Raw genomic sequence first — 22,921 nt, forward strand, 5'->3', positions numbered from 1 at the left:
TGTATGTACAGGTGTACAGTCACCTGTGCATCACCATTTTGCTAGCAAATTGTGCTAATGAAATGCATTTTACTAATTCATTGTCACTTAATGTTGCCATCCACTGAAAGCAGAAGTTCTCACAGTTTGGTGGTCTCGAGCTTTGAGGTGTGTGTTAACACAATACTGCATCTTTGTGGGAGTTGACATCCCAGCAAGGTCAAACTGAGCAACGCTCAGAGAAACTGCAAATAACCAAAACCCATATCTCTGACTTTACGGGCCTCAGCTAACATGTTAAATACTAATGTTCACAACAGTAAAATTAGAAAAAAGCTGAATATGTGTAGTGTTTTATTTAGAAAGGCTGCCAGGAGAAAGCCCGTTTTCTTTAAAAACAACATGGCAGGACAGGTGATTTTTGTTCAAATGCAAACTTGCCTTTGAACAAACCACAAGACTGCTGTAACAAAGTCAATAACACACAGTGTCGTGATTGGAGAAAACCAAACATGACATATTAACACAAACACCTGATACGAACTGTCAAGCATGGCGGTGGAGGGATGATGAGTGGGGGTTGTTTTGCACTGACAGGACCTGGATGCCTTGCTGTCACTGAGTCCACCACGAACTCCGACAGCTAAAGCTCCATTTCCAAGAATTATTACTTTGTTTTCATTTAGATTATTAGTATTGTCATATGTATTGCTTTATTGCAGTTACAATCACAGTATCCTAAACATTACTATTATTTACTCTGTAAAAAGAAGAAGACTAAGATGAAGACTGAAAAATAAAATCACAGTGAGATGTGAAATAAAAAGTGTGCAAAAAATTAATAAAATGTTAAAAGCAGTAAATTCTATCGTTTCATTGTCTATCTTTTTTTTAAATAGCACCTCCTTTGTGTTGAGCACTTTAATCCGTAAAACCCAGCATGATTTGGTCCTGTTTCAACTTTTAAATCCTATTCAGTGTTTTAATAATGGAATAGAACAATATGGCTTTATACAGCAGATCCTCTGACTTGCCCTTGCAGGATGTGATCAGTTATTATTGACACCTGTGCTGTTCCTGCTCTGCCATGTCCAAACGTGTGCGAAAAAGAGATTCTCACAAAGAGAGCTTTTGTTTTTGAAACATGAGTAGACTACTCTCTGCAGGACTTTTACCTGGATAAAGGATTTCATTTCGCATTTACTAAGACTGGGAGAGTGTGGTTTAAGAAGCAAACAGAAGCACGGATTGTAGGGTCTGCAGGGTGTTGTCTAAGTGTTTCCTTTTGGTGACCAGGTGGATTTTTGGGGGGTGGACGTTTTTATTATATGAGTGCAGCAGGTGCTGAAGGTTGGGGTGGGGGGTGCTTGCAGGCAGTACAAGACCATTTAGACCACTTGGGGGACTCGGGTATCCCAGTCCAGGAGGAGGAGCCTCGGTGGAGTGGAGGAAGTAGCTCCACAGATTGGATAAGTGTGTGTGCGTGTGGAGCGTTTACCTCCATAGTGTGTTTGTCGCAAACCACTGGACTATTGAGCGATAAGAAAAGAGAAGCAAAGAAAAAATCCTCAGGAAGACACCACCCGCGGACTGTATCTCGAAGAGATGAAGGGTTGCCTTTCTTTTTATTTCCACGGTACAGGTTGAATCAGCCGGCCAGGAAGCAAGCATTATGCATTCAGACTGCAGGCTGCTATGGGCAGAGCGGTAATGGTGGGCAGGGGACCGACAGGGGCCGGGGTTCTCGTCTTGTCGATACTCATCATTCTCACCACGGAGAGCTGTGGAGGGCAGAAAGGTTTGTACCACTCGGCAGTGCAGTGACAACTGGACGAGCTGTGTGTGACCGCGGAAACCCGCGGCCATGCCGATTTAAAGTGTAAACACAGACGTGTCGATGTTTCGTGGGATGTTTAAAGTGTGTTGTCATGGTCAACAAAACTTAAACCTACCTTACATGGCCCTGTGTGTGTGTGTGCGCGTGTACGTGGAATTGAGCACAGCTCGCCACCGCCCGTCGTGATGTTTTTCTTTTTTGGTGTGAGACGGTTGTAGTAAAACCAGGCAAACCGGTTCCTACAAAAACTGATACTGTTGGGAAATAACTGCCGCCTTATAAAACGGGTGCTTACCGAATTAACGTGCTGCATGAAATGTTTTGGCTAACGTTGAAAGCAACAGTATGCTGCTTATGTGCTTTTCCTGGTGCCCCTGTTCTCTTTAAATTGACAGACTTTTTTAATGGAATCTGGTTTTTGAGGTCTCTACGAGAGGACCGCACGTTTGGGTGCTTGTGGCCTTGTTGCCTTTTTCAGGTAGCCCAATTTTTACTTTAAAGCTAGCATAACAACCCCGGGTAACAATATATTTTGGTTGGAGGATGCTAACCTGCGCTATATTATAGCTATATATATATATATATATATATATATATATATATATATATATATATTTATTTAAAAGTCAACAGTCCTCAGGTGGCCTCAGATTGGGGGTGGGGTAGCAGTGGGGGTAATGCTGTAAACACGTGGACATAGTGTGTCATAACTTGCAGTTCACGTTAACTGTACATTCACATTAATAGATGGGTGTGATGATAGACATTTGCTTTTAGTATTGTTTCTTGAGCCTGAGAGCTCTCCTTTTATGAAAGTAATCTGCACTCCTGTTAAGCACCATACAGTTGCTCGGTAACTTTTGTGAGTCAGGGTGAGGGAAGCTGCTTTGTTTTTGTCCTGTTCATCTGGATAATGTCCACTGAGAGGCTCTTACGTAACTGCAGGTCCACAGAACATCGAGTTAGCACCATGAAGCGTGACTGCTTAGTGTTATCTCAGAGCCACACACAACATCCACAGACTCTGAGGCTTTGCTTTCTCTCTCACACACACGCTCTGTTGAAACACAGCTTTTAATTTTTGAAAAAGTCTCTAAATCATCTTACATGTAATCGTTAACTTTCAGGTTCATGTGTTGTTCTCTGGAGAACAGCCAACATTTTTTTTTTTTGGTCTATAAAAACTAAACAAGAAGTAATACTTAGCCCTTCACTGAACACCATTACTGCATTGGATTACATAATTTAACAGGCACTGTTATTAAAAGTATGGCAGCATTAAAAACTTTGTTTTTGTTGTTGACCAAATGCTATAAGTTTTCAAAAAGTAAGAAGTTCAAGTGTCATTACATCTGAATTTCTTGTGTATAGATTTTGCATAAAGTATGGGAGATATGTTAAAGTGAGAAACTGGTCATTCTATAAGTGTTTCACAAGCTAGTGGGCGACTTACAGTGAAATCCCTGCTGGACTCAGCAGCACTGGACACTTCTGCATGTGCCGCAAAGGTCATTATAAACAACAGGAATCAGTCGCTCTGGAAAGCAAGCTGGGTTATGTGAGGACACCCTCACTAAATTAGCCCAAACATCTTTTTCTGTATTATGCTCTGCTTAAAAAAAAGAAAAGAAAGAAAGATACTAGTTCATATTGGTCAACATACACTCACCAGCCACAACATTTAGCTACACCTTGCTAAGTACTCGATTGGACCCCTGCCTTAATTCTTTATGGCATAGCTAAACCAAGGAAGCATTCCTGAGGGATCTTGGTCCATATTGACATGATTGAGATCTATCAACTGTTCAGCCTGTTTGAGCACAGTCAACTCATGTTATAGAGTCCAGTATGAGATGATTTGAGCTTTGCGACATGGTGGTTTATCTTGCAGGAGATGGCTACACTGTCACTGATGTCAAAGGTAGTACTCAGGTACATGATGCTCGGTTGGTGCTGAGGTGGCAGTGTACAAAAAAAAACCTATCCCCCACACCATTACACCACCACCAACAGCCTGAACTGTTGATACAAGGCAGGATGGATCATTTATTTCCTGATTGTTTAAGCCAAATTCTGATCCTACCTCCTAGACTCAACAGACCAGGCATTATTTTGTGGGTCTGTGAGTTGTAGCCTCAGTTTCCTGCCCCTAGCTGACAGCTGTGGCACCCAGTGTGGTCTTCTGCTTCTGTAGCCCCGCTACTTCAAGGTTTCATGTATCAGGCATTCAGAGATGCTCTTCTGTGCACGTTGGTTGTAATGAATGGTTATTTGAATTACTTTTGCCTTCCTGTCAAGTCAAGCCTCTGACATCATCTGGGCATTTTTTGCCCACAGAACTGCCACCCACTGGATAATTTTCTCTTTTATGGGTCATTCTCTATATTCCCAAGAAATGGATCTCAGGAAAATCAGAGTACATCAGAAGTTTCTGAAATATTCAATTCAGTCTAGTCCATCGGGCAACAAAAAGAACGTTTAAAGTCCCTAAAATCACGTTAATTCCTCATTATGATTCTTAGCTTGGTCAACTTTACAATTTCTCTGTCTAAATGCATTGAGCTGCAGTCATGTGATTGCCTGATGAGATAATGGTGTTATCGATATGTTGAACAGGACAGCTTTCGACATTTTCCAGGGTTCACATGCATTGTCATTGTTAGCCCCTTTTAAAGGCGATGCTTGCCTCGAGTTCTTCACCTTTTTCTCAAAGACACCCTCTGGAGGAAGCTCATTTGCATTGCTTGTATGCAACGTCATTGTTTCAGTCACTACCCACTGCTTGTGTCCATAGCACAAGGTAGGAATGTAGACAGACAAGCTAATCAACAGTTTTACTGTCACATCTACATTACTACACTACTTTAGTTCTTCCGCTTCACGCTGCAAAACGCCCAAGTGTGACGTCGAGAGCATCACCTGACGAAGTCAAGAGAGCAATCCTGAGACCAGCAAAGTCGAGCCACTCCCCTACTTGGCTGCTCCTAGAAATTCTCTCCATAAAATTCAGAGAATCGCATCAGAACTTTTCTGACCAGTTTATGATGTCATTGTGGTTAGAGCCATCTTTTATATACGGTCTATGGATATAAACATTTTATGTATAACAACTATTTTGTTTACTTTTTCAAAATGCTAATTCAGTTTGAGCAGACTAAAGGTAAAGCCCCAGCCAGATGTGAAGCAATAAGCTGCTAGCTCGTTGCCTGTTTATACTTGTATTGGGGATCATTTTGAACTGCGGGGTAACTCAGCAGGACAGTGCAAGTTGAACTGACTTAAAATAAACCTCAGTTGTCACGTTTTTGCAATTTAATTGCTTAAGGAAACATTAAACCTTACATATCTTTGCTTGTTTTAAGTGAAACTGAGTAAATATATCCTCTATTGCAACAAGATCTCAGTGACCATGAACACAAACTCAACAAAAGCTAGTTTTTGCCCAGTAACCAAGAGATGTGGTGTTACTTTTATACTTTAGATGGTGTAAATCACACCCACTTTTTTTTTCTTGCGTTTCTTGAAACCCAAACTGTTTTTTTTTTTTTTGTTGTTCCACAGGTGATGGCTGTGGCCCCAGTGTACTTGGCCCCGAGAGTGGGACTCTGTCCTCTCTGGGATACCCAAGGACGTATCCGAACAACACTGTGTGCGAGTGGGAGATCAGTGTGCCGCATGACAAGAGGATCCATTTTCTCTTTGCTTTATTGGACTTAGAAGACAGCGACTGCCAGGTCAACTACCTCCGCCTGTACAACGGCATCGGTCCAAACAGGAGCGAGATTGGTGAGGGTGACAGGCGGATGTTAAACTAGACTTAATGTTTTGTAGAGGGCAAATCCAAGTTGTTGTTAAAAATAAACATGCAGTAAACAATACAGAGTAAGGGAATCCTGCTTGTTTCTATATAAAGCAGCAGATCAGTCTGTGATAGGTTTTTGTCAGGTTTTGGACTGATCTTTGGAAAGCCCTTCTCTGTGCGTCATTCTAACACTGCCTATTGGGTGTCAGAGTCTAACAATTTTCTGAAATCGACAGTTCAACATTCACACCCACTCTGTCATGATTGGCCGGTGTCCAAAGATGAGAGAGACTGTACCCACAGTTTAATCATTTTTCTCTAGCTTTCCTTTCTTCTGTCACTCTTCTTACAAATAATGAACTGCCATACTACTGAAGAGACTGTGTCATTGTTATTAACCCATTATCTTAATTCTGTTGCGTCTTCCTTTTCTTGATGATGTCTGGCTTTTCACTTCAATGTTGTGTGCGGACGTTTGAAATGCCTGCAAACGCCTCTTCTTTCAGATGAGCTTGGAAAACGCGTCTTATGAGCAGATAATGAACATTATCTGTTTATAGGCACAGGAGAAATGTGGTTATTACATTAAAGGAGTTAAATGTCAGGAAATTGGAGGACCTATTGTCTTTCACTGTTATAACCTCGCCATTGTAAGTTATTAGGCAGATTTCGCCCTGATCGCAGCCAAGGGTGGATTATTTTAAGCTATGGGTGTTTTTGGGCAGTTTAATACGCTAAAGTCAGAGTCATTGCATGATGCTTAGGGAATATAAAGCCTGCTAAGGTCATGCGTTTGTTTCCAACATTGGTCTTTGCTAATACGAGGTGCTAATACATACTACTAATAGAGATGCACAGCAGCGTCTCTGAGCCTTTTTATTATTGAGTTTCTCATATTTTTACCATCAGACGTCTAACCTTGGTAGATCAGAAGCTATCAGAGCAATAAGAAAACTTTGGCCTATTATCACAAGTGTTATATTTAGTATAAACTGAGCAAAACTCGTTTTCATTGCCAAAGCCAGCCATCTTTCGTCCCCCCCGTCTGAATGCGTTGTTACGTTTGTGTTGCTATATCAGATTTAAAGTAACAAATGCTTAAAATAATCAGTTGTAACATTTCTTATGTCTTTGTGCTATTTCCAATCAAATGTTGGCTTTAAATGATTTACAAAATACTGCACTCTGCTTTCATCTCACACAGCCTCAGCAACAAGTTTATGCCTCCTAGAATATTGGTCAAATTCTAGTGAAATGTGCACATGTTGCGCTCACGGTCAAGGTCACATTTGTCATTTTACGTGCAATAACCTGTGAATTGAGCCGGATGAGCTGCTGCCTGATTGTGAAAATTTTCAATAACCAGATTGACATTGTCCCAAGGTTTTTGGAAACACTGTTGCCTTATATCAATCTAAAATATTGCTATGTATGGATGTAAAGCATTGGAAAGTGTATTATAATACATGATGGTGCACATGAATATCTCAACAAATATATCAGTCTGTGGCTGACGAGTCTGCATCATATATGTTGTTGTTGTTGTTATTATTATTATATATTTATATTATAATTTAGGCCATTATGACCATGAAGGAGGTGTTAGGTTGCTCTTTATCAGAAGGGTCTTATAAAGACCTGCATTTAACTTGGTGAATCCTGGAGAAAGAAAATTAGATTGAATTTTCCCAGAATATATCCGAGACACTCCTCAAGTCCATCTTACTTAATGAAACTGATGAAATCTTGTTTTTGTGGTTTTGTTTTTTTGGGGCATTAATTTGTGTAACTGACCAGCCTCTTTGTTTCCCTGTTCTGCTTAACAGTGAAGCTCTGCGGGTTGGGTCTGAAGGTTGAACATCTGTTCAATTCCACTGGCAACCAGGCCACTGTGCAGTTCATGAGTGGGACCCACCATACTGGACGCGGTTTCTACCTGTCCTACTCCACCACTGAACACGCAGGTAACGGCAGACTCTCAGCTCACCCACGCCGAAGTCTCTCATTGTCTTCTTATCATCCCAGCCTGCAGTAACAGTCGTGTGGTTCAGAAATCTCAAGTTTGAGCTTGTGTGCACGTCTGCTTCGGCCCCGGGGGTGGGGGAATAAGACTTGATTCAGCGATTGTGAGTTTGGGTTAATCACAGCTATTTCGTTCTGCACCTTCACATTATTTTAACAGCTCTGAAGTAATCTGGGTGTTCTGGAAAAGTCTTGCACGCAGATCAGTAACACATGGGTTTGTCTAAAAGCTGGCAACCTGTTACTGTTGGTGTGTAAGAACTGCAGATCTCCCTCCTGTTGGATCATCCAGTTTTCTCTATGTTTGTCAAAAATCCTGCCGGTGTTAGTGGATGAAAACGTCAGTCGATCAGTCCGGGCAAAAGTGATACACCTAACACCTAATTGGCCAACACTGCAACCTCTAGATGGGACTGTCTAAGTTTTCTGTTTCTAATGGGTAAAGTTGGAACAGGTCTGACTTTCTATGGCTGCCTTAAACATCTTTTTGAGGATTGTGCATGCAGTTTTTCCACTGGGCCAATTCAGATGTGTCCAAACACTTGGAACCAAGAGAATCTTTAATGGGGCTGGGCAGGGAGGGTGACTCGTCATTTTATTTTGCTAATTTAATCATCTGCCTCTTAAAGAATTCCATTTGGTAAATAACAAACTGATGTAATGGAGTTGAAAGCACGCGCATGCTAATAAATAGATATTTGGCCATTGTGCACATTCTTGGTGCTAGTTTCTGGGAAATAACCCTTCTTCAATGTCCACTGTGCTTAAAAACAGTGTCACTCTAAGTCATATTTGAAAACTAGTGCTTTTGTATTGCCTGGATATTTAATATCATATATTAGTTGCAACAAGTTAGTCAATTAGAGGCTGCAGAACATCCTTTCATGTGATTGCTCGATTTAGATCCTTTGGCTTTTTTCCCCCCAGTTTAAAAAGAAAATGGTTCTAAATATTTGTGTGTTTGTGCAAAATGCCCCTTCTCACACACCGGCTAATATGTTCTCATACTGACAGTGTTATATGTATGTTGAATGTTTTTATGATCAGGACCAATGTAGATGACATGCATGCCTCATTATCCTATATGCAAACGATATCCATGGTGATAAAAAGACCACACAAAAAAAGAAAGGTGGGAGTTGAATAGAGAACTGTGTGTTCACTTCTGTGGCGACGGCGCTCGAGGCCGCATGAGAGGCTTTTTACGATGTGGTGTTTGCTCACCGCTGAATACGAATTTAAACATGCAGCAAAGATAAGGAGCTGCTCTGCTGTGACTGTCTGGAATTCCAGCTGCAGTATGTGCAGGGTGATCATGCTAGTGGGCATCGTTTCAGATGGCTGTTTTTCTTACATAAATGCGAGAACAGCGAGGGGTGGCATGAGCAGATGCTAACCACTGAATGTGCACAATTTTGGGTTTAGTCAGATTGAAAATTAGCAGCATGCCATGACTGGGGGGAAAAAAGTAAATCTACTGTTTTCTTACTGGATGTGTTCCCACTGGGCTGTGATGGTTAAAGCTGAGTGTAGTTAATGAAAGTAGCAGGGAGGGGGTGAAGGAAAATCCAGACTTTTTGGGAAGTGGAAAAGGGGCAAAGCCACAGTGAAGCCACAATGGCACTGAGGGGTAAAAGGAAGTGAGAGTAATTGAAAAAATATTCATGGTTTGTGGTTTTATTGTAAGACTTGCATCCTGTGAGAAAGTCCTAATTGAGCTCAACTGTGATATATTACACAGTAGTGAGGTTGCAGGATTAGATGAATTGTAACGGACACGAGAAACAGCCGGTGGCAGCTCGATCCAAGGCACTCATGTTAGAGTTCTGCACAGGGACAATGGGGACAAAGCTGTACGTTAGCTTAATTACCAAGGATTTAAAATTAGAGATTTATTTCCTTAGTAAGCATCTCCCTTGTTTCTGAAGACGTGCCTCGTCATGTGGATGCTTTGGAGATAAATGGATAATTGGAGCCACAAGAAGAAAGCCGCAGCAGTGACGTGTGTGCGATGCAGTAATATTTTTGTCTTGGCGGTTATCTCAGCTCGACTGAATCACTGCAAGGCAAACAAGGCCATCAGTGCGCCCAGCCACTTTTTCCACAAAGGCGCTGATGTGCGTGATGTCGTCTTGTAACTGATGCATGCAGATGAGCGTGGGTGGACAGTTTGCACAGCTAAGTAACTGAGTAACCATGGTGATTGGGGGTGTTTGTCATTTTTTTGACTCATTGGTTGGTCTGCCAGATAAAGGGTTTTATTTTTCTCTTTGTAATGTGGTGAAGACTCCCACACACTGACCATCTCCACGAGGTTTATTTACACTTCTTAGTAGCCCACATCATCCTGTTGGACTTCACGTCCACACCCAACTGACATACCTCTCCAATAACACACATCCTTCACTGGATGACTTTAACGTGTTCGACCTGGATGTGAAAAACAACCAAAATTGCTCCAAAATGAACTGATTCCAGCTACTTAATGCAATTACTTTGCTGTGTTTATTTGTCTGCTGTGATCCAGTGAGAGTGAACTGAACATCTGCTCGCTTGAACAACACAAAATAAATAAAAAAACATTTCAACCTGAGTGCTCTGGATGGTTGCTTTTAGCCATTCTAGCAGCGGTGCACTCTGTTGAATGGTCCATCTCACCACTTTGCTTCACAGCTGTTTAATGTTTAATGTACCCACCCTCGTGGCACTCCGAGGAATCCCAGTGGGGCTTATGATTCGCTCACTGTCACCGTGAGGCCAAATTTAGTCAGAACGTTGGATTTGTCGAAATGTATGTTTAACATTAATCAGCAATTACGATGATGATTAGCTGGATATGGTAAACGGTTCAAAAGGTAAAGAAACTGAAAGGGTGGATTTAAGAAGAAAATAAAAGTGGGTGATACTTTATCAAGAACATGCAGAGACCAGTTCTGATGCTGTTTATTTGCCTTTGCAGATCTAATCACCTGCGTGGACAAGGGAATGAACTTCACCGAGGCAGAGTACAGGTAAACAGAGTTTGCTTTTTGTGCATGTCGGCGCACTGATTATACTGGTGGATATGAACTGTGAACGTGCCGCTCTCTTTTTAGGAAGTACTGTCCGGCAGGCTGCTTGACATCTACAGAGGAGATTTCTGGAACTATACCCAATGGTTACAGAGAGGTGGGTACACGCCCCGTCTATGCACAGACATACACGTGCATCGCTTTTATTTATGTTTTCTTAGCTACAAGTTATCTTTGTGAAGGAGGCGAAAGGAGCGGTGGCTCAAACGTGTCTTGGATTGATGACCTCACAGCACTCCCGCTGCGTGTGAGGTCACGGACACTAAGTCTCTGGTTGATGACCTCATGTTTAGAGCTTGAGGATGTCTCATAAGGAGCGAAGGGAGGAAGGGAGCGAGAGAGGGAGTGGTGCTGCTGGCTGACGGGAGGATAGGGAGGAGCGTGGGGTTGTGCTTCAGGGAACGAGGCGCCCCACAGGAACAGAGGAGGGGCAGGGTCAGCGGGTGAAAGGGAGGTGAGATAATAGTTTGGCTGAAAATAATAACCTTGTAATCCAGTCCAGCTGCAGGGGAGGGGGGGTGGGTGTGTGTGTGTGTGTGTGTGTGTGTGTGTGTGTGTGTTTTTTGGAGAGCAAAAAGCCTGAAGAGTGAATCAGTGTGATTAGAGGTTGGAGAAACCCTTTGTGTATGTGCATGCCTGAGCCGCTTTTGCTTGTGTGCATGTGATTCATTCATGATTGTGTCTGTGGGAGTGTGGAATATGATGGTGAGTGTGTGTGCGTCTCTCACAAGGATCAGTTTCTACACCCAGATCATAATCCTGCAGCTTTTTTTAATAATTTTACTTCACAGATTTATTCGGTGATCCATGTTCTGGTATTTATTTATTTATTAAAATTCCCATCTCCCACTTATAACACGTGTTAGCGTGGTTTCCTCTGCTGGAGGCAGGGCACTGTGGTTTGGAGCATTGCTTTGTGTTTGTGTTAGGGGTTTTGGCTGGCTCTCTTAAGGCTGCGGTATGTGTTTTTGGGGAAGTTTAAGAGTCACACGGAAAGTGTTGATTGCTTGTGGCAGCCTCTAACTGCTACGTGTGTTTGTGAATACATGCGTGGGCTTGTCACTATACTCCCCCCCCCCCCCCCCCTCCCCCACAATGCCAGCGTGGGTCTTTCCCGTAAGACGATTTTCCCCCTCGCACCACCAGCTGCTCATCGGAAGGAGCTCGTGGCCAGAGCGGGATCAGGTTTTGTCAGTTTCTCAGTGATGTGGCACCAGGTTTTGACAGGAATGCAGCTGGGAGGGAATCATTACCTTCATTGCCACTTATTATCCTCTGTGCACAGAAGTGACATCATCCTGACTCATCAGCCTTTATCTCCCTCGGTTTGAAGGTTAAGCGATTATGCTGCAAAGCGGTACTGCCTGTTTCCACTCAGCAGCTTGAAAATGGAGCAAATTTGTAATGGCACCACATGTGTGCCACATAGGAACGCCACTACTACTCAGATTGTCTTTCCTTTCCCAAAACTTCATGATTCCAAAAAGTTTAACTCTTCAAAGTCTGTGTTTGGGAGGTAGTAAAGATATGGTTTTCAATCAAGCATTTTTCTATTGATGAAACAACTTGTGGGTCCTCTGTTTGGGGGGGGAATCCATCCTCTGCCTATCCTGGGAGGCTGGAGCCTGTCCCAGCTATCACAGGGGAAGAGGCGGGGTGCATCTGAACAGCAAAGATTTTCAGACTTTATGCTGAAAATCTTTGCAAACTAATATGACCAGTCGTACATTAACAACATCAATGACAATGGCCCAACAGACTACAAGTCACAAGACTACAACATGCGGTCAGCATTCATGCAGACAGGAACGACTGGTAGAAAACAGAAACCTCAAGACTGGATGTTTCTCTTGTGACCTGCGAGGTCTGATAAGGTGAAAGAAGTGGACTTTTTAGGTGATTTAAAGTGGTTATAGTAGAAAACAAAGTCTCTCTGAGATGACACTGTTTAACTTTCATTCAAATTTCAACCTCTTTAAATGTCCTTGAGTGATTTACAAATAGCAAGAATTTGTTTTTAATCTCGTGAAAAGTACATTTCAGATGTTAGTTGTAGCTTTTATTTTGGTGAGTCAGATCTGACTCACTTACTCTTTAGTTAATCTGATCTGGTTTGTAACAACAAAAGGACATAATGATAAGAATATATCAGTTTAATCCTTTGTTCCTTTCGTTCCACAGTCCTCCTCTCTGTGTGTGGCAGCAATCCATGCAGGTGTGGTGTCCAATGCAGCAGGAGGGAATATCAGTGTGGTCAACAGCAAAGGCATCTCTCACTATGAGGGCACACTGGCTAACAATGTCACTTCCACTGTGTAAGAGATTCACCACAGTACACACATGCTCTTCTTCTCTGTTTGCTCCTCTTATTAAACGAAATGTACTTGGTCTCTGTCCTAGAGAAGGTTAAATATATATGCAAATATAAATGATTCTGACAGTTTGGTAATCATAATATTTGCTGGATCTTCTTTCTTACTCCTTAGAGGAACTCGGTCAGATAGCCTGTTCACCTTCACGACCAACGGTGAGTCATCCAGGGTCTTTGCTGTATTGTTTTTCCTATTAAGGACATGATTTTCAGATTCTGTTCACTTGCTGTCGATGACATGTTTTTGTGAGAAATACAAGATACAATTTTAAAATTGATTTGTAAGTAAGTTGCTTAAATGATTTATAGGTTGCTTAAGAAACATCCTCAGTTTATCAAACGGGGGAAAAACAAGGGAAAGAGACACTTGTTTAAAGAATTATGATGAATTTCACTTCCTTACTGTCATTATTTTGGTAGGGGTATTTTTAGGTGCTTGTATGGCATTATTTTGTCAGGGGGCTTTTTAAAATGTGATTGTCTGTAAAGAAAATATCAATGTCCGAGCTGGAAAATTCTACAGGGCTCCAAATCTTATGTCAGAGACTGGACATCCAAATATTTTGGGGGACGTTCCCCTGGAATTTCTGTTGCTACAGGCATTATCAACTAGGATGTAAATCTTGAAGGTTACCTTTTAATGTAATGCAACCCAAACTTTATTTCATTTCTTAAAGATTTTCTGTTCTTATTACTGAAGCTAAGGGTCTGTTTGTGCTTTCAGGCTGCTATGGAACGCTGGGTTTGGCATCTGGGGGCGTTGCTTATACTCAGCTCAGTGCTTCGTCTGTGTTGGACTGGAGCACTCGTGTGTGGGCACCGTCAGGGGCACGGCTCAAAAAGGAGGGACTGCCATGGGCCTCTTCTCAGAGTGACCAGCAGCAGTGGCTGCAGGTAGATCTCAAGAAGGAGAAGCGGATCACAGGTAAACAAAATTCTAATAACAAAGTTATGTTCATTCAATAAACACAACACATACATTATAGCCACTGTCTCTAATTTAGGTTATAGGCTTAGCTGTAAAATCTCACCAGGCTTCAGTGGATGATTGGCTGGTGATTCTCTGACGTTGTCTTGTGACACCTTCCTTTACACAAACGTTGACCTCATCCTCAGGATAAACTGTGACCACATACTTAATCTGTACCTTTACAAAACAAGGTCACCTTCAGGCGAGCTGATAAAGTTTGCAAACCTTTATGAGCAGTGGCTTCAGTGTTTAAGAAAGTTTGGCAGCTTTTGAGTTACATATCTGTAAATTTCTCTTTTCTTATATGCATTGTTGCTTTGTAATATTATCACAAATCAGTTAGATCAGTTTATTTCAAACATTTAACAGACTAAACTACAGTTGACATATACAGACATTCAACAAAATAAAACACCAACTATTTTAATCAACTGTATATAAGTAACTTAGATTTAATGTTTGAGTAGAAAGAAGTATTAACATATACAATCCTTCCCCCTCCTGTCTAGTGAATGATCACAATAATATCTTACTTTCAAATCACATACCCATACAGGTGCATTTATACCTATCCATTGATATATACATGTAAAGAGTGAACGTATTAATGTATTCATGTACACATATTAGGGCTGTGTGATAGGACCAAAATCTCATATCCCGATATAAGACTTCTATCGTCCCGATAACGATATAAATCACAAAAATGTAACATTTTCTATAAATTCTGTAAATCTCGGGCAGCTCGACTTGCATGAAGTGTTTCCAGCTGGGCGTCGTGTAGCTGGAGTCGAATGTTTTAACCGATGCATGAAACTATACATTTTTAGATATGTTGTAACGGCCGCCGTTTTCTTTGTGAGTATTTATTACACGGCGTGATGTGGGGAAAAGCCTGTTCTAACGTTTGAGTCTGTTTATTTTTTACCACCTGGCGGCTCTTTTTTTGCTTCTCATCCATAAATACTCTGCAGATTCTTTCACGTGATTCAGTTTATTTTGAAAAGTGTCAACAGGATCTTGAGCTTTATTGTGAAAGGTTTATGTGGAAAATAAACCAGCGGACATGCGATGGTTTTACCGTTGTTGTTGCTAACCACAACGCATAAAAACAGGCGCTTGTCCGTCTGTAGTGTGGTTCTATTAAATATAAGAGAAAGAGAGAACTTTAAGAAATTAATATAGCCACTACAGTGACCATCAAAACCATGAAAAAAATATTGCCCGAAACTTTATTTTGCGACACCACGAAACAAACGATAGCAAATGATACGATAGACGTTTTTATATTGTCATCCGATATATATCGAACAGCCCTAACACATATGTACATACACTCACATGCATATGTACATATACAGCTTTGAATGCCTATATGGACATTCAGATACCACTCAGAGCTTCCTCATCAGTATTTTAGGAAAATGTTTGAACATTTCTGTGTATATGTAGTGTGCATGCCATGGGCACAATTATAGCCCCTTCCAGACATTTGTGTTATGAGTCATTATTGTTGTTTTCAATTCAGAAGGCAGTTGCTTACTTCAGAGCCTCTATAAAAGGGGCGGGGCAGTTGCACCACTGGCAGGCCACAAAAAAATATAAAAAAAAAATATATATCAAAAATAGAATTCAAACTGGTCGTAGCAAACGGCTGCCCTTCCCTGAGCCTAAATCTGCCGCTGGGTTCTTCCTGTAAAAAGGGAGTTTTTCCTCCCCACTGTTGCAAAGCGCTAACGCAAAGGGGATCGTCTGGTTGTTGGGCTTTCTCTTTATTATTGTACGGTTTTCACCTTACAATATAAAGTGCCTTGAGGAAGTGTTGTGGTGATTTGGCACTATATACGTAAAATAAAATAAACCTTTTGCACATTAATGAAATAAACAATTTTACAATATCATGACTTTTTACTACTTATGTTATAATATAATTTCTATATAGTGAGGGGAGGTACGCCATCTCATTTACAACAGAGGCAAAGACTTGATCAAAGCTGAGATGATGATTGCATCAAAACAGATTTAAGAGATACCAGAGCTCAAGCTTCACAACAAATGCATTCCATGTAAACCATTTACTGCATGTGGCGCTTGAGAATGCCTGATGCAAGACTGTGGTTTCCATAGAACTCAGTATCTCTTCTCATCTCTGATAAAAACGGCAGGCGGTAAATACAGGATGTAGTAAATGGGGAGTGATTCTGGACACAGCCGCAGTCCTGAGCTTTCAGTCGAGTCAGCTGTACGACATCTTCCTGTTTCCTCTCTCTGTGCATGCGTCCAGGAATCATCACCACTGGTTCTACCCTCAGCGAGGAAAAGTGCTACGTTTCAGCATACCGGGTCCTGTACAGTAACGACGGCAAGCAGTGGTCCGGCTACAAAGAATCAAATTCTGTACAAAACAAGGTAATCAATAAACCCTGCTCGCTCAACAGTTACAAAAACAAAAAGAGTGCAAAGCAAAATGACGTAACCCCCTTCTTCCAATTGGTGCAGATGGACCAAAATATCACTTTAGAAGTCTGCAGAGACACTAATATGGATTGTTACCAGAGCAGCTACTATTGACTAAGAGATGTTTATGGCAGGAAATTGGAGCAGTCAGTGGTTTGAGTTAAGTGCTGTGGTAGACAAGTCTGGACACTCGGGCATTAATAATGGATGTATATGGATTTAGTGGCAGAGTTCTTGGGCTGAAACTGCTGTCTATCAGTTCCTTTCTACTGGGATTCTCAGTCTCATATTGTGTGGAGGAAAGTAATTATTAGCTTGCCAAGTTGGAAAGTAATCAGCTTATAGTGCATTTGTCCTCAAACTGAATTGTTCCTGCAGCTGTTACTACACTTGGGTTCAAACCTCTGACACAAATAAGAGAGCTTGCTATTATTTTGTGTTAGATTTTTCAAGGCAACAACAACTACGGAGACGAGGTGAGGAATAACTTCATTCCACCAATCGTGGCCCGGTTTGTGAGGATCAATCCCATCTCGTGGTACAAGAGAATTGCACTCAAGTTGGAGCTGCTTGGCTGCCAAGTTCCTTCAGGTAAATGGGGTGTTTACTGGCAGATCAGCAAAGTGAGCTGATCAACACAGATGTATGTATTGTGCAAACGTTTCGAGACACCACTCATTTCTTTATATTTTGCTAGGCTTTCTCTCCAAAGTTTTTCTTGTACCTGATTATTATTCAACTACTTAATACTGTCATATGAATAATTTAAGCAAAAAAAAAAAACGACACCAAACTCGGATGAACTATAATTGTCTCAAACTAACCAAAGAGCCAATTTTCAATTTAGATTTAAATTTAAAATCTTTGTTACTAGTTACTAGATGGTTTCAGAGGAAGAGTGGTTGGCCCGAAACCTGAAGTCTTAAGGAAAGGAAACATGGAGAAAAGAGATGCCAAATTACAGAATAAGAAAACTAAAAAAATCAGTGGAAGGGGAGGTCAAACAGCAGTGACCATTTTACATGTAAAACATGGTGGAGCTGCTTTCATGGTTTGGGGCTGTATTTCAGCTAGAGGTGTTGTCAAAGTTGGTGCAGTAAAAACATATCTGAATGGGGGGAAAAAAACACAATGGAACACCCCTAAGTCATGAATTGACCTCCCAGGGCTTGGATCTCATTACTGAAGGAGTGTTGAATCATCTTGATGGAACAGAACAAAAGGCAGCCAACATCCAAAGAAGAGGTTTGAATGTCTTTTAAGATGGACAGCTATTCCTGAAGGCTGCTTAAATAGATTATACAAATGCTGCCTAGTAGAGTTCAGGCTGTGTTGAAGAATAAAGGTGGTCATACCAAATGTTGACTTTCAAGCCCGTTAGAATTGTACAAACTGTGGATTTCCATTGAATATTTCCACATTTCATTAACTTGCTAGAAAAAAATGTTTCCATTTTCCCAGCAACAAATAAAGAACTGCAGGGTGGCTTGAGACATTAGCACCGTACTGGAAGTACATTTGTATTCATTTACTTGCAGAAAGGCGCACGACAGATTTGAGGCCAAGGATGTCCCCTCCCCGTCGTACTCCTGGCGGCACAAAACATCCACCTCACCTTGGCCAAACAACACCTACCCCAAACATAAGAAACACCACCATGCCTCCCCACACTGGTAAAGGTGCGTGCAGTTTTTGACAACAACACTTAAAAAAAGTATTTTATATTATAATAACTTTGTGCATCCCCCCCCCCTTTTAGATGTGACTCTGGCAGCAGTCCTGGTTCCCGTGTTGGTCATGGTCGTGACTCTCATACTGATTGTGTGCTGTGCTTGCCACTGGAAGAACAGGTATTCATCTTCTTTCTTCGTGTTTTTGTGTGTTTGTTTTTTGGGGGGGGGGGTTGTTGTTTTTTTGTTTTTTTTGCCCTTTTGACTTTACTCGTCTCTGGCAGGAAAAAGACTTCTGAGGGAACGTATGATCTTCCTCACTTGGATAGCACAGGTACGTCATCGCCGTGCAGGACAGCTCAGTTTGCCTGGATGTGTTTTGTGGACTTACTGTTGCACCTCTGTGCATCTGTAGCAGACTGGTGGAAAAGCATGAAGCAGCTACTGCCCTCCAAGATGGTGGAGACGGAGGATTCGGTGCGATACAGCAGCAGTGAAGTCAGCCGGCTAACGGGGAGGGGTGTCGTACCAGGGCTACATGCTGAACCTGCAGGTAAATGCTGTCGCCTGCAGTAGCTGCTGAAGTAACCAGGCGTTCTTAGTACAGTGCTAATTTTGTCGAATTAGGTTTGTATTTATTGACATGCAGTGTTGGAAAAATGCATCTGCAGCCACCCTGATTTCTTTTTTAAATATTGTTTTTATGCATATTTGTTACACTTATACATTTCAGATCATGAAACTAATTTTAATCTTAGACAAAGAAAACCAGACTAAACACACAGTGCGGATTTTAAATGATGATTTCGTTTATTGAGGGGGAAAAAGTGATTCAGACCTACCTGGCCCTGCGCGAAAATGTAATTGCCCCCTAAACCTAATAACAGGTTGTGCCACCCTTGGCAGCAAAAACTATAACCAAATGTTTGCAGTAACATAACGACTAATCTTTGACATCACTGCAGAGGAATTTAGGACGGCTCTTCTTTGCAGAATTGTTTTAATTTAGACACATTGGAAGCTTTTCCCAGCATGAACAGCTTGTTTAAGGTCTTCTCATTGTCCTGCTGCGTAACCCAGGTGTGCGTGAGCTTCAAGGACTTCCGGAAAAAAACAGAATTCAGGATTCCACCAATGACTGCAGTTAAGTTATCCTGAAGCAGCCCTAGTCCATGACACTACCACCACCATGTTTGACTCTTGGTTTGATGTTGTTCTGGGGTCTTTTGTGACCTGGATGAGTTGTCGATGTGCAAAATTTTGTTGAAATTTCTCCTATTGTGGATTGTGTGGTTCACTGGAACCTTAGAAATGCTTTTCTAGCCCTTTTCTACTTTAGCTCCAGACTGATAGTTGTCAGTGACTTTGTTTCACAGCTGTTTCTTTAGCTTGTAGCATGATGTGTTGCTTTTTGAGATCTCTTAGCCTGCTTCAGGTTCGAAAGGTACAACAGGTTCTGTTTGAGTGATTTCTTGATTCAACAGGTCTTAATCAGGTCTGGTTGTGGAGAGTGACATTTTCCACAGGTTTCCAAAAAATGTCATTAATCACATTTAAGTGGGGGAAATTGTATTTTAGCCCCCTTAATAAATGATATAATTTAAAAACTCAAAATTTTGTGCTTACTTGTGTTAAAATTGGTTTGATCTGAACCAATTAAGTGTGACAAATATGCAAAAAAATAACAAATTGGGAAGGGGGCAAATATTTATTCACAACACTGTAAAATGTGTTTCTATCTAGTGTTTTCTTTTTCACACAAATCCAGAATCAAAGACTTTCACTTCCTGTCTGTAGCACACATTCAATATCTGAGTGGTATTTATCTGATGTCCTCTAAATAAATCACACTTCTTAACATGTCTAAACTATTTTTATCAGTTAAATGTTGGTTTTGTTCTTTCTGTAGAGTATTTGGCTAAAACAAAAAAAAAAAAGGATTGAATAACATACTTTTATATATACCAGTTTTTCCCACTTCAGGGCAGAGTTAAGTTTTGAAGAGATTAGATATTCAATTAGTTCCACTAATTGCAGGGTTAGCGGTTTGATTTCCCACATCCTGGATTGCTGCTACAAACCTCTGTGCAGCTGCAGATTGCTTCTATAAAATTAGAAAGTTAAAGGCTTTTGTAACATAGAAATTCAATTGTTAATCGGTTTCCTTAGTTGCTTAGCATTCTAGAGAATTTGGGAGCAATTTCAAGAAGTAACCTGGTATCTGTATGATGCCCTTGATTTTTAATATTTCTTTACTGTACACTTTCCTTTCAGAATATGCCCAACCACTCGTAAGTGGCGTAACAACATTAGGAGCAAGGTCAACCTTTAAACCAGATGATGGGCCTTCCCCAAGATACTCTGATCCAGACCTGTATGACGCCCCCATCTCTTCAGGTTTATGCCACGCCTACGCCGAACCCCTGCCATCTTCAGGATCTGAATACGCTACGCCCATTGTGGTTGACATGGGTTTGAAGCAGCCCTCGACTTTGTGTAATTTCATGGGCACCAGGCCCGGCTCACTGCATCCGTGGACAGACAGTGGCCAGTCAGGGAGCACTGCATACGATAGACCCAAAACCTCCACTGAACTTGCCACACCCACTGAGGATCTGACTTATCAGGTACCTCAAAAAAGCACTCAAAAGCCAACAGGACAGGGCTGAAAAGCTTGAATGCACATGGCCTTAATCTGCCCCTCACTACCAACGCGACCCAGAGGATAAAGATGGGGTTGAGTTGAGAGCCGTTGAGCTTTGTGCTTGAGTCTTGAATGAACACTACCTTCGCTTTAGATTCATCCGGAGATGTCTGTTTCCTAATTGTTTCTGCATGGCCACAAACAGCTTGTGTAGTGCCATTAGAGTCCTATCACTGAAATCACAAAGATGAATGTGCTCGTGCCAGGCGTGAGTCGGAAATGGATGAACGGAAAGAGTGGAGGGTGAAAAGAAGAAAGCTGACTACTATTTGATAAAGACTTTGTCCCTGTTTTGTGATTTTTATTTTTCTCTTTTTAAAGGTCTTGCATCCTGTGAAACTGTGATTTCCATTCTGCCGCTGTCTGTTACACACTAAACTAGATCCAACTGAAATGTACCCGATGATTTACATCCATCGAATCTGAGGGTTTTCGTACTGAATTAATTGCATGTTGAGGAGTTTCTCGTTTGCAGCGAGACTCTTGCTTTCCACGGTACGTCGTTGTCTTATTTTGTTTTAAAAGCATGACTTGAAATTGTGTATAGTTCTAGTAATTCCATTACTGCAATCCTGTTTAAAAACTCAAATGATTTATGAATATTTATTTTTTATTTCACATCCTGCTGATAAGGAGAGACTCTTTAATAGTAAGCATCCCGCCACTCAGTAACGCGCTGTTATCGACACCTGACTGACAATAAATTTTGTTTTATAGATGTATAAAAGAAAAGGTCAGGAGAATCAATCCAGTGAACGTCCAAAAATCCTTTGAAAATACTCTTTGTAGTATTGGGAGACCAAACGTTGCCTTTTCTGTGTTTATGCAATGTTGATTCACAACAGAGCCGACTTTCACAATCGTGCCAACATCCCAAGTTTAGCCAAATAAACATTTGCGCAGTCTTAATGATTTATTTTTTTCTGTTTTCTACATTGTTGGATGAAAGAAAAGGTACAAGTAAAAAGCGGTAGATGAGCAAACATGTTACAGCTGTGATAACTTTATAGTTTGTGTGTTTCTTAGATCGTGTTTTGTGGATCGTGGTGATTGTCTGGTGATGAAATTGGGCGTTGTGACTTGTTCCATTATTCGTATCTCTGTGCATCAGTGTCTGTACGTGCATAAAGCTGTCGTCATATTTTGGCCTTGTGGGGTTTTTGGACAATTTACAGTGTGGCTTATAGTAGGACGTCGTCTGTAGCACCGATAGACCTGCGTTCCTCTCCTTCGCCTGTGCTACTCATGTGCAGGTGGAGGAGAAATGCAGAACAAGCTGCTTCATATCTTTTACAAGAACAACAACCTGATCCTAAAGGTGTTGTTCCAACAGCTGTACCACTGTCACGCTTTGATCGTGCTCAGTAACCAGTTTTCCAGAGCTCCAGGTGCTCCCTGGTCACAGAAGGGTTGAGTTTGTGGCTCTCACTGATTGTATATAGAAATAAAGAGTTTTTAAAAGAAAATGTTGTAGTTCTTGGCATTTTTCAAGAAGATTTACTAATTATTTGTCTGTTTCTGTTTAATGTTTGGTGAAAGAGGTTCTGGGTTGAATCCAGCCCGGCGGCCTTTCTGTGTGGAGTTGGATGTTCTCGTTGTCTGTGTGGGTTCTCTGGGTTCTTCTGCAGGTATTCTAACTTCCTCCCACAGTGCAAAGACATGCATGGGTTTAGGTTAATTGGTGACTCTGAATTGACAATAGGTGTTAATGCGAGTGTTGGAGGGTTAACAGTCTTTGTGTTAACCCTCCAACAGGTTAGTGGCCTGTCCTGGGTGTACTCTCCCTCTTGCCCTATGACAGCTTGGATTGCCTCCATCCCATCTATGACCCCGAGCTGGATAACGAAGAGAATGGATGGATGTTTTTCCTTTGTTTTTGTTCTTTTTTGTGAAAGCTTTTTAACGTGACAACCCCACACCATAAAAGATGCCTCCCCCTTTAGTCTGAACTGTGAGCTATCAACTTGCTAAATACTGCCACGTGTTATGTTCATGTTTTCTCCCCACCCCAGAAAGAGTAACATGGGTATCAAACTAC

The 22,921-nt window shown here is 41.4% G+C and overlaps 1 protein-coding gene across 5 annotated transcripts; it reads left to right on the forward strand.

Moving 5' to 3' along the window:
• The first annotated feature begins 1,394 nt into the window (after positions 1 to 1,394).
• dcbld2 (discoidin, CUB and LCCL domain containing 2) lies at positions 1,395 to 22,349 on the forward strand. Of its 5 annotated transcripts, none has more exons than XM_085249327.1 (15): positions 1,395 to 1,777; positions 5,378 to 5,602; positions 7,445 to 7,582; positions 10,600 to 10,651; positions 10,736 to 10,808; positions 12,893 to 13,026; positions 13,198 to 13,238; positions 13,807 to 14,007; positions 16,337 to 16,461; positions 16,953 to 17,100; positions 18,048 to 18,182; positions 18,269 to 18,359; positions 18,464 to 18,513; positions 18,598 to 18,732; positions 20,454 to 22,349. In XM_085249327.1, exons 1-15 carry the CDS (start codon positions 1,675 to 1,677, stop codon positions 20,846 to 20,848), a joined length of 2,046 nt encoding a protein of 681 aa, XP_085105453.1. In that variant the 5' UTR covers positions 1,395 to 1,674; the 3' UTR covers positions 20,849 to 22,349. The 5 variants fall into 5 exon arrangements, with proteins under 5 accessions (XP_085105453.1, XP_085105449.1, XP_085105451.1 ...); XM_085249325.1 differs by having other exon boundaries at positions 1,396 to 1,777; positions 18,048 to 18,188; XM_085249326.1 differs by having other exon boundaries at positions 1,396 to 1,777; positions 18,595 to 18,732.
• The last annotated feature ends 572 nt before the right edge of the window (positions 22,350 to 22,921 follow it).

The sequence above is a fragment of the Mchenga conophoros genome, linkage group LG16, assembly GCF_057382185.1.
Source record: "Mchenga conophoros isolate Kocher_MC1m ecotype Shallow Benthic linkage group LG16, M_conophoros_male_GT1.1, whole genome shotgun sequence".
NCBI lineage: Eukaryota > Metazoa > Chordata > Actinopteri > Cichliformes > Cichlidae > Mchenga > Mchenga conophoros.